At 45.5% G+C, this 12,180-nt stretch overlaps 1 protein-coding gene across 2 annotated transcripts in view; it reads right to left on the reverse strand.

The window, feature by feature from the left end:
• Window positions 1-8,843, reverse strand: part of PARP14 (poly(ADP-ribose) polymerase family member 14) — a 45,210-nt gene extending 36,367 nt beyond the window's left edge. Inside the window, exons 1-4 of one of the 2 annotated variants that reach the window (XR_012129175.1) lie at window positions 8,603-8,843; window positions 3,808-3,938; window positions 3,029-3,062; window positions 244-486 (exon numbers count right to left, since the gene is read on the reverse strand). Coding sequence is in view for 1 of the 2 variants with exons in the window: in XM_073231541.1 (XP_073087642.1) it covers window positions 244-486; window positions 3,029-3,062; window positions 3,808-3,938; window positions 8,603-8,789 (595 nt within the window). In the remaining variant the exon portion in view is untranslated. The remainder of the gene's footprint in view (window positions 1-243; window positions 487-3,028; window positions 3,063-3,807; window positions 3,939-8,602) is intronic. The other variant, XM_073231541.1, reaches the window with a different exon arrangement.
• Between the last annotated feature and the right edge of the window lie 3,337 nt (window positions 8,844-12,180).

Here is a 12,180-nt window from a genome sequence, read left to right on the forward strand (position 1 = left end):
CTTTTCATCTCTCAACACACACACACACACACACACACACACACAGAATTCATACAATGAAGTTTGATCTATTGAACGTACCAGAATTTGGTTTCAAACTGTTTGTTTCCCTTTCAAAATAAAAAAGCACCTATATTAACATGGAGTCTTCTACTAGAAAGACTCAAACTTTCAGGGAAATTCGATTAGCTAGGTGACTCAAATCCCACAGTGTAATACACATGAAGCATCATTTGACCTTACCTACATATTTTGGGAAGGTAACTACAGCAACATCAAAATCTCGTAGTATTTCCACTTGAAAATCACCATTTGTAAGGCCACTAATGGTCTCCACTAACAAGATTAACATTATGTCAGTCACATTTGCCTTGAGATTTTCAAATGCAACCAAAGAGGAAATCTTTTCACATTCTTTTGAGATAGCTTCAATTTTTTTTGATCTTCTGTCAGGAAATAGTTTGGCATCCAGTTCTTCTGACCCATCTGATTTTAGGGAGACAAAAGAGGCACAAGATGTCATATGCATCTATCATGGTCCTAGCAAAGTAAATTGTCATCAGACACTGCCCTCTTCCCAATCTCTTGCCTAACTCAAATAAAAACAGGTCTTAGAAGGCTTTGTGCTTAGTTAAATTAAATTAAATGTGGCATTTAACTTATTATTATGATGATGTCCAATTTTATTATACCCTTTTCTGCCTTGTCTCTTCGAGAAACCTGCCTTGTTTTTCATAGCGCTTGACATATACTTTTAACACAGCACCATATTACAGTTATTGAACTCCACTTCTCAAAAGCAAGGGGCATGTTTATTCATCCTTGTATCGCTAGCACATGATATATACTTGAGACTCAATAAGCTTTCACTGAACTGGAGGTTGAGTGTGTGGGCCACTGGAGGAAAGCACGAGTACCATGGTTGGACATCATCTAACACATTATATTCTGAAAAACAGCAAGTTCCCATCACTGAAGAAGAAAAAATGACACTTGCAGTGAATGACTATGGAATTCACATAAAAGTAAAATAGCCTGGAGAGCTGCAGGGCTACTTCAAACTCACTGAATAGAGATCACCCCAGGTAGCTTGTTCCTCTTCATTGTTGACCACAGGAGTTACATATATGCCCAAGGTCACTCTCACTCTATGCTTGTCCGGGGAGCATGATGTGTACAATATAATCTTCAGACATTCTGTAAGCGACTATTCAAATGGGCCCTTATTATGCTCAAGAATAAATATTTGAGAAGGAACTTACAGGTTTTCTAGTGGAGATACACAAGGTAAGTGAGAAAGGGAATAAAGGCTTGTAAACTGCTTATTACGGCAGAGTCAGAGGCTATGTGCTCACCAAATCCATTTTGTTTCCTTTCTGCGTGACATATGCCAGACTTCGTATAGTTCAATGCCTAGCAGAGTTCATCTGCCTCATAGGATATGGGTGCAAGTGGTGAATTCCCTTTCTAAGTCTGACCAATACAAATCTCCTTTGTATGAATCTCCATGTTCCCTTGCAGTGACCCTGGAGGCCACACATCAAAGATAATGGTGTCAGAAGATGGCACGGTTTGGATTTCCCAATGACTGCATGAAGCAATCTAGACTGCCCCCACCACTCTCACAGCTGACCACCCTGAATGTGTTTGGGGGGTTCTTTATTACAGGCATCGGACCACCCTGAAAAACTCCTTGTATGCTGGGTGTGACACCATATATACACCCTAATGCCAGATGAAGAATAGCTTAAGATCTTATTACACTGATGGACAGTGACTGCAATGGTGTATGGGGGGGGCAACTTGATAATATGGGTGAATGTAGTAACCACATTGTTTTTCTTGTGAAACCTTCATAAGAGTGTAAATCAATAATACTTTAATAAAAAAAAAAGAATAGCTTAAGGATTCAATAACACCCTACATTAGCATTTAAGAAGGCAGGCATGACAAACCAGGACTACCTGGCTGGGAGTGAGGCTATATGAGTTCAACCTCTGACTTGGCCAGTCTTTTGCCATGTGACCTTGGACACATCTTTTAATTATAAAATAGAGTACTGGACTAAGCAAATGGTAAGAGATTTTCCAGCAGGATAGTTTTATAACCCTAAGACTATTAGAAGCTTCATCACAATAGAGGCTTAGTTAACTGCGAAATAAAGAGCATCAAAAATCAAGCCAGGAGTCCAAGAAAGAGAGAGAAAGGGATTGGGCTGGCTTGGAAAGGCTTCAGAGGAGGCAGCTGAGCAGATCTTGAAGTCTATCTAAAATTTAGGTCTTAAGAATCATGAGCTTCTTAAGAAAACCATGCATACTAGATTCTACAACTTAATAGCACATCCATGTTAGCTAAAAACAATCTATACAGCCCTATCCAATCACTTCACCAAATAAAGGCAGCTCTCAGCCTAGCTCTATTTTCATGAGAAAGTTGTGAAAATCTAAACATGTCCTCAAGAGAGTTTCAACCTTAGAGGACAGTATTTACACATTTTGGAACTCCTTTTCCCTAAGATTTGGATGTATGTCTCCCTCATCGCTGGCCCAGCCATTTGGCACAGTTCTGTATGCCCTGCCCTTTATAAGAGCATGCCCAGCTGTACACAGCCCTCAGAAGCTTTTCTCCACCTTCCTGTTGTGATTCCAGGTGACAGTACCCTCCCCAGGCAGTGTTCAGAAGCTGACTTGGCCACACAGAGCACCTACTGACACAGCATCTCCTTGCTTCTTGGGGGCCAGCTAGGCACAGGTGGGCTCTAAAGGTTGCCCTCCCCTCAATTGCAGCGTGTCTCCCAGGCCCACAGGGAGAGCTGCTCCCACGCCTCTGAGCTAAGCCATAGACAAGCCCACCCCACAGCGTTCGCCCTCTGCAGCTGGCTGACCATATGTAGGCGAGGCAGCCTAAGGCATCTCCAAGCCGAGCAGACCGAGCAGACCCTGCCTTGTGACGTCGAGGAGAGCAGGGCCATCTTTAAGACAAGCAAAGCATCTTGTCAGAAGGCCAGGCATCTCGACCAAGACCTTACCTGGTTCTTTGACACGTTCTTTGGCCTTGGATTCCTAAAATCCAATAAAAAAGAAGTTAGCCTTAGTAAGTGGCTAGTAATTACTTTACATTTAGAAAACCTTCCTGGGACCAGCCCAGCCTGGAGACAAAGGGTCAACAGAAGCGATGAAGGAAAGTTCCAGCAATGACTCTGCCAGATGCGCCTCCCAGGTAGGGGCATATCTGCTGACTCAGCACGGGCATCTCGCAAAAACGAGTCACAAATAACAGAAACCACAGCTAGCACCCCGTGTATGGGGTATGGGGTAAGACCTAAATCTTTTCCCCATAACATTTACTGAGTGTTTACTATTAACCAGCCCTGTGCCATGTGCTTTACAGAGGTCGTCTCTCTTAATCCTCAGAAATTCAACATCCAATGAGGCAGATACTGTTTCTGCCCCATATTGCGCTTGAGGAAGTACTACAGGAGGTGTGGATCACTGTCCCCTGGAAACAATGTAGAAATAAAACAAGTATAGTACCCAGGATGAAGAGACCCAACATTTTCCATCTCAAACTGCCTGTATTATAACCTCTAAATCTTGGCTTTTCAAAAAGTGTCTAAAATCAGACAGAAGGTGCCACTCCTCCAGTGTTCCAGACCCTCCCTGTCGCCTCTCTTGCTCCCTCTACATCTGTAAGCTGCTTTTCTCACTCCGGTTTGATTTATACTTACTCGACTGTATTTTCCTCACTGAGATTCCCATCCCACACACCTAGGAAGAACACCCTAATTTTACTCATTCTTTTACATACCTTTGTTGCAATTTCCCCCTCAACGACATGGGCTTCCACTGGTGCTGTGGGCAACTGGACAGTTAACTTGAATGTTCCTTGTCCTGGCCATACTAACTCATGGTTCTCTCTCTCCAGAACCTTCCGCCGAACTGAAATTTTAAAAAAGTGCAGCCGTCAAGCAATCTTTATTCACAGAATTACTCCATGGTTTCCACAGGCTTCCTCACCATCAGTCAATGGCTTGGTTGGTTTCCCAAGAGAGGACTTGGGCGGTGAAAAGGGGCAAGTTTAGCAAGCAGACTTGGACTTGAATTCCATCTTTAAACTTTTTTTTTAACCTTGAGCATGTTCCTTAGTAAGCCTTACTTATAAAGCCTCAGTCTTCTTGTCTATTAATAAGTAATTAATTATGTAACTAATTAAGTAATTAATTATGAAGACTGTCTTGTACAGCTGTTTCGTGGATTAAACTGAAGAAAAAACTTAAAGAACCCAGCAGGATACCTGATGCTCCATAGGCACTCAGAAAAGTAGCAATGTATATTCCAGAGTGAAGAGAAATAAAAAACCATCCCTCATGGTGGGCCAGGGAAGGCTGGGCTCTGAGTCACGGCATGACTGAAAGCCATGTTTCAGGGAGGGGACTTGGGTGGCCATGAGCCAAATGACCTGGAGCCTAGTTAAAAAGCTGTTTCAATCAATTCTTTAACCTGTGGTAGTAAGAACCACCTCATCTCTCTTAAATATAAATAAAAGGAGTAGAAAAGAAGGCATGGGGAAGATTTTAGAAAAATGATAATATACTTAGCATATGAACAGCTCGGCTAAAATGAAAAAACTGAGTGGTCGATGAAAGAGTCTAAAGACTTTATGAAATCCAGAGTCCAAAGTCAAATTCCACCTCTGTCACACACTATGAGAGATACTGACAAAAATAGCTTACTTCTCTTCAGTCTATTTCCTCAGTTAAAGCAGTGTCTGTGATTGGATTTTGTAACACTTAAAAGAGCTAGGAAAATGTGAGTTATAAGGAGTAGCCAGGGAGAGAAGAGGAGAAGCAGTGTATCTCAGACCGTGGAGAACGGGAATCAGTAAGTTTAGAGGAGGAAGTACGGTCAACATAGATTGTGCAGAGGTTGGGGCGAAGGGGAACCTTTGAGAGAGCCCTACTGTTCACAGGCGCATGCTGGGTTAACACCTTGTATTCTGATATGGCTGGCCTGATGTGACCAAGAATATGGTAAGACTCTTTCATAAAGAGAGACTTGCATACCCAGAGATGAGGCTAATTTTTCTAAGAGGAACTTGCCTGGAGTCTTGGACCTCTGTGATGTGTTCCTTCATTATTCCCTAGACTTTGGTAGAGTCCCAACCAGGTATCTAAATGTGCCAGTTCTGAAAGTGTGTGCAAGTGTCTTGAAATAGACACCACTATTTCAAGAAAGCAGACAAGAGTAATATTAGTAAGTGATCTGCAACAAGGAGAAGGTGAATCTGGGAGGAAAAAGAGCTGAAATTCTGATGTCCAGCACCCTTAGCCATGTGGACAGTCTATCTTCTGCACCAACTTCAAACCATCTTCATTTAATTTTATTTAAGGAGAAGATAGGTTCCTTTACCCCAGTGGTACTAACAATAGTCAGGAGCCAAATTATGACTAGAGAGGATGATACTTGTACACAGTTGAAACAGGGTTTAAGATCTTTTAAGTCAATATACCCTCAATTTTTAGGAAATTCAGTGAACTGTATATAAAAGTAAGATGCTATGTCCAAATACTTCCTTATTGTTATACACTAATTTCTACAGAGAAGTATTATTTGGCTCATTCTTATTTTATGAATTACAGCTGACCCTTGAAAAAAGCAGGGTTTGGGACACCAACACCCCACACATACAAAAATCCATGTTTAACTTTGGACCCCCCAAAAGCTGAACTACTAGCCTACTGTTGACCAGGCAAATCCTTCCCAGTAATATCAACAGTCAATTAACCCTTGTTTTGTATATGTATTATATACTGTATACTTATAATAAAATAAGCTGAAGAAAATATTTTTCAAATTGTTACAAATGTCCAAAAAATTTCTTGAAAAAAATCCATGGCCCCTCAAAATTTAAGCCCATGTTATTCAAGGGTCAAATGTATGTGAATAAAGTTGTTATAGGAGGGGCCTCCACCTGTTGGATCCCCTTCTTGCCGTTGAGGGTGCGGAGTATCTGGGCAGGAGAAGCTGCTGTGAGCTAGGATTGATTGCTAGGGCAAGCAGAGTCATTGTTGGCAAATCTGTGACAGTAAAGTAAGCGGTTCCTCCCACAGGAAACTGAAACTGAACAGGGACTTCCTACTTCCCACTAAGACTTTGATTCTAAGTTTTTGAGTTGTGCTATGTTTTGAGTTGTTTATGCTGGGGTTAACACAAAGGGGCCACTGGAGCAGCCTGGGGGTGGAGCTAGAGGTTAGTGGGCTCGGGGATATGAAGGAAGGAGTCTGGCAAGAAGACTGAAATCGTTCCCTCTTTGCGGGCTGGAACAGAAAGATGTCGTCACGACAAAGGTGTATTTTGCACTGGTTGTTATTTGTATGCTGTTTGTTATTTTCTATCATCGTTTCCCTTTTTGTTCATTCAGGGTCCACAAACGGATTCTTCAGTGTTAGCACATCAGCGTCACTGGAGTGCTGGTTAACCCTGCAGTTGCCCGCCCACCCACACAAAGGGGTCCTGCATCTCTGGGACAGAGCTGACACTGTGCCTGTTCAACCTGCTGCAAGCCGGATGCAGCGGGTCTGTGGCCCCAGTGTGAGAACTACTCTTGAGGACAGTGAGAAGCTTAAGAAGAAGGAAGTGACCCTGAGGGCCAGGTCCATGGTGATGTTCACAGTCGGTATCATAGGAACGCCCCTTGACGAGAAGTGAACCCTGGGGGAATGAGTACACTGCACAGATGCCCTACTGAGCATGGCTTGGTGAAATTAATCCTTGGAAAACTCGCACCATCTTTTCATAAGGGCTCTGAGCCAAACAGATCTCCTGCCCCTGAACACCTCCCTTCCTTCACTCTTTTGGGTGCACCCCTCTCCTCTGTGGGTTTCCCTTTTCCTGTTTGGATCCCTACTAGAGCATTCTGATTGCTCTCCCAGCTTGTGAACCTCCTTGCCTTTCCTCTGGCCCAAATGCTTCTCCAAATCCAGTGACAGGACGGCAGAAGTGGGGTTGTCCACATCCTTTCCTATGAGATTCTGATGGGAAAATGCTTACTCTGCGGGCAGCAGGTCATGCACCTCCAAGTACAGACCTGGCAGGTGTCTTGAGCAAGCAGCTAATTGGTGGGTACTTGTCCTTCCCCTTTCCTAAAAGCAACAGCAAGCAGATGAACTCAACCACCCAACTGTCTATGGGGAAGAAACTCCCCCCGCAAAAGCTCAAAATTCAGAATGTCACCCCTACTCCCAGGCTGAGGACCACCCTGAAACTCAGGGAAGAGGTACCAGAGGACCCTCAACAAAGATACTGTGTGTTGATCAACTGCACTCTGCCTCCCCCTCCAATAACTATTTACAAAATGTCCCCTGTCCCAAGTTTCTCCTGGTTTTAGGCAGCACCTCTGTCCCTTCCCAAGTGCCAAGTGGCCCCCACAACTCCTCACATTGTGTATGTAACACCTTTCTCTCTAAAGGAAAAAAAAACTTTTATTTATAACCTAAAACATAACAGAAAGAAAAGGACACTGGCTCTCTCTTCTCCTCTTCTCCCACATGGAGCGTTGACCATTCTCACAGAATCAGTTACGAGCTCCAGAACAGCACACAAGCACGCGCCTTCCATCCCCACACCGGCTTGCATTGTTCAGAAGCTCACTTGTCCTCACTTAGAACGTTGCATGGTCTGATTTCCATGATCTCTCCCAACAGAAATCAGTATACCTATTTTCAACCAAATTTATCTCCCTAAAGTATATTTGGACATGTCTCTCCCCTGCCTGCCTGTGGCAGAAAGTTCGTACTTCTTATTGGTGTCATACAAGGCCCTCTGTCATCTCAAACCACCTTTCTCTTAGCCTTAATTTCCTCACCACCACTTCACAAATAGGAGGTTTAATTATAGAAGGCCTAAGGTTTTTAAAATATAGGCAGCCCCTTTATAACCTTAGAAAATTTCCCAGATCCTACATGTTCTTTTTATTATCCAGTCTCCAGACCTTGCTTGTGCACAGAGATGAAGGATTAACAGATGGCTCACTACTCAAGCCAAACATCTCTGGGGTGCCCTGCTCGCCCCTCAAGGTGCATCGTGCTTTCCTGCCACCTGGTACTTGTTCAGGAAGCGGGCCGTCCTCTGAGGAGTTCTGCCCAGCATCTTGCCCATCGGGAACTGGATTCACCTTCAGGAGTGATTCTTCCTGGAAACTTTCTCTTCCCTTAAAATTGTGTTCCCATAAACCTTTGGAACTACTACTTTCATAGGAAGAGGGCAAAAATTACAATGAAATGGCAACTCTTGTAAAATGAAGGGAGTGAACCGGCTGCCAGCCCCTTTCGGTTGTACCACAATAAATGTTTGATCACCTGCGAGGTTCTGCCTCCTCCTCCAGGCAGCCCCGCAGAGCGCCTGGAAGCGCAGCGCAGGGGGAACCGCAGCGCAAGGGGAATCGCAGCGCCCGCGGCGCAGTCTGTCTTTGCACAGCCCCGCGCCCTTCCCCGCCGCTGTTCCTGGAGCCGGGCGGGTTCTCCCGCTGCGGGCCCCTGTCCTAAGTTTCTCCTGGGGTAAGAGCCCATTCGTCCCCTCTCATCCCTGGGTCTGGGTCCCCTCACCGTCCTCCAGATGGAAGAACAACAGGAACTGCGGCGGGCTCCCGGGCTCCTGGCGGACCTCACACTCCCCGCCTCCCGATCTCTTCGGGCTCTGGAAGTACATCTGCAACTTGGTGCTCAAGTTCTGCGGGGGCTCGGGGCCCCAGGACCCTTGGACGAGCAGCGGGAAGGAGCCGCGAGCGGCCATCCTCAGCTCCGCTCGTCAGGCCGAGACTGCCCCACCCACCCAGACTCCGGGCGGCTAAACTTTGCCCCTTTCGCTTTCGTTTCCCGGAACACTCCCTGCTGTTTAGTTTCTGTCTTCGGCTGTCAACAGCTGCCCCAGCTGAGCTAGTCACCCCCTAATTCTTCACCTTTATCGCTCGCGCACAGCAAAGGCTGGCCAACCCCATGCCAGGCATCTGGCTTCCCTCCGTTTGTGTCCCCGGGTCCCTAAGCTCCGAGCATTATGTGCCACTCGCCCAAACCACAACTGGATGAAACCGACAGCTTTGGGTCACAAGACCTTGTGCAAACACAAAAACAGCTTCATTTTTGCCTCCGACCAACATTTTACAAAAAAATAAAAATAAACCGGCTGGGTGCAAACTGAGACTCTTAAAAATGTTGAAATAAGTCCCCCGATAGACCCCAATCAATCAATTAATTCTCAGCATCTTACCTTTCCTTCTTTTGCATTTTGCTCCCTGATCTGTTAATACAATGTCTAGAAGTGGGGGGCGGGGGTTCAATACATTCACCATTTGTTACGGAATATTTACAGGTGCCGTGCGCTGGGATGGATGGATTCAGCACAATTCCCGCCCTCCCTGAGCTCAGGAAGCTGTCTGGACACAGAAGAGTTATGACACAGTGCAGAGGACGCTCTTGGAAGAAATATACAGGTGTTCCTGAAACACATCAGGAGGGGCTTCTCACCGAGTGTGGGGGCTCAGGGAGGGTTTGTGGGGTGGTGACACGTAACCAGAGCCTAAGGATGATGGGAGTGTTTACCTTAAAAATTAAACAGTTAATTATTTCAATAGGAAAAAAAATGGGTTTATTCAGGAATAACACTGAATTGCAATCTGGGACATGCAAACTGTGGCAAAAAACGTACATTAATCCAACAAACAAACAAACAAACAAACATAAGGTGGAAGCTGGGAGGGGCTGGTTTTGAATAGAAGTCGGTTGGAGAACAGTAAGGGTCAGGACTTAGAAGTTTCTCATTGGCTGAGCTGCTGGGGAGATCCATTTCTTGTTGGAGAGGCAATGTAAAGAACATCTTCTCCGGTTGGGGCCTGTAATGGATGATTCTTTCCTGTTGACAATTCTTCTTTTGCGGGTCTGTAATGGACAGTTATTCCTGTGGTTGACCTGGAATGGTATGGCTTGAGAGCCCACCCTTCTGGCCTCCCATCTCTATCTTAGGTTTCCCTTTATTAATTTTCACAGGGTGCAACGTCAGAGAACTGAGAACAGGGGGGTTCCATAGTGTGATTTATTTGTGCAGGATCACTCCAGCTGCTCTGTGGTGGCTAGAACAGAGGCAGGGCGGCTAGCCAAGTGGCTACAGTAATGTCCCAAGTGAGAGCTGACAGTGACCGGGACCAGGGTGTTGGCAGAGGTAGAACCTTCTGGGAAAAGGTGGGATTCCAAATCGATATTGAAGGCACAGCTGCAGAACTTGCTGGAGGATGTGGACTGTGAGAGCAGATGCTCATAGATGACTCCATGGTCATCCACGGATGGCCTGAGCAACTAGCTGGTTATAGTGGCTGTAAGAATATAGTAATTTATCCTCCATTTGCCCCATGGTCCCAAGCACATAAGCTGGTGAGAATTAAGCCTGGGCTTGCCTGGGGCTTGCCTGGGTTTACCGCACCTTATCTCTAAACATCCCGACCCTTCCCCAAAGCAACAGGCTTAGCGGATCTGCCACAGACCTAGTGGATCTGCCACAATAAAAGGCACCACGCTGCTACCCTCTCTTTCTTTGGCTCTCTGTCCCCTTGCTCTCCCTCTCTCTATCTCTCTCTCTCTCTCCCCACCCCCCTCTGGGGCAGCCACTTTCTCCTTCAGATAATAAAATCTCTTGTGTGGGCCCGTGTCTCCTGAGTCATTCTGGGTAAGGAGGGTCGCGGCGAGATACCCTTTCAGTGGCATCTACCAGATGGGTGGCCAGAAATGTGGGAGAGGGCCTAGGAATGTGTGTTTCCGTGATGCGTAACATAAGAGTGTTTCAAGTGAAAAGGAGGGAGTATCATCCTAATACTACCAAAAGAGCAGGTAAGAGAAGTGTCTTTTGAGCTGCTGGGGACCTGGCAAGCACTGTCTCCTGGTGAGGGGGGTGACAGGGAGATGGCAGTGGACAGAGGATTGAAAGGAAGAGAAGAAGTGGAGGCAGCAGTCCGAGTCAGCCGTTGCCAGCAGGGTGGCTGTGAAGGGGAGAAGCAGTTAGGCAGCAGGTTACAATAGGGTCAGAGAGCTGCTGTTCTTTTTGCTTTGTGGATTTTTAAATCTTTTCAAGATGGAAGACTCTTAGGCATGTTTAAATAGTGGTAGGAAGAAGTGAAGAAAGGGTTGAAGATACAGGTTACGGGAGAAGGTGGGATGGGATCCTGCAGGTATTAGCCTTAGGTAGGGGACACTTTTCCCTCTGCTCCAGGAACAAGGTGGAGATGCCGTAGAGAAGTAAGTAATTCTGAATGACTGCTGATGGGAAGGTAAGGGAATTCTCCCCTGATGAATTATTTTCTCTGGAAAGGAGGTGGGGAGGTCTCTTAGACGTTGCAAAAATTAGAGCTGCTTCCCTTTCAGGGCTGGACCTTACATATTGTCTCTTAATCACAATGACACTAAATTCAGGATGAAGAGACCAGAAATGGGTCAAAGAGTTTACAGGGCTTTGATTCCAGATCCTTAATAACGCTAAGCAGTATTCAGATTTTTCTCCTGCCTCCAGCTTTCTACCTACAGGTGGCGCTCATCATCCAGGCCAAACCACCCTGAACCCTGCAGGAGGAGGCGGGAACCCCCAGAATGGCAAGTCACAGCTCTCAGCCCCACAACGGTGACCATTGACCCACAGGGCTTCTCACTCCAAAACCACAACTGAAATAAGCACCCTCCTTTCTCCCAAGTATTGGGGTACAGAACTGGGCAAACAGTTTAAGCCAAATTTTGCAACCTTTCAAGCAAAAAGCAAGTTTTTCCCACACATTATTTTTCAAGAAATAAAATCAGAGTGAGATTGAAACCCTTGATTTATAGTAAAACTTTTTATCTGGCTAATTCTGGATTTCTTTTGTGAAAATGAGTAAAGGGAACCTCATTTCAAATGGGGTCAGGAAGTGGTGAAGGGTGAGTTCTCATGAAGTTGCTACTCATTGCAGCTTGTAACCAGCAGAAAGAAGGAAAGTAGGAATTACCTTGACAAGAGGCGAGATTTTGCATGTAAGAATTATTTCATCTCCCTGCTCCAGCAACAACACACTAACCACCACTTGCAGCCAATGAGAAACCTTCAAACCTCAAACTCTTGGGCTCCAGTGAAACTTAGTTCAAAACAATTCTCCCCAATTCTCCTCCTAAAA

Source organism: Manis javanica, chromosome 3 (genome assembly GCF_040802235.1).
Source record: "Manis javanica isolate MJ-LG chromosome 3, MJ_LKY, whole genome shotgun sequence".
Classification (NCBI taxonomy): Eukaryota; Metazoa; Chordata; class Mammalia; order Pholidota; family Manidae; genus Manis; species Manis javanica.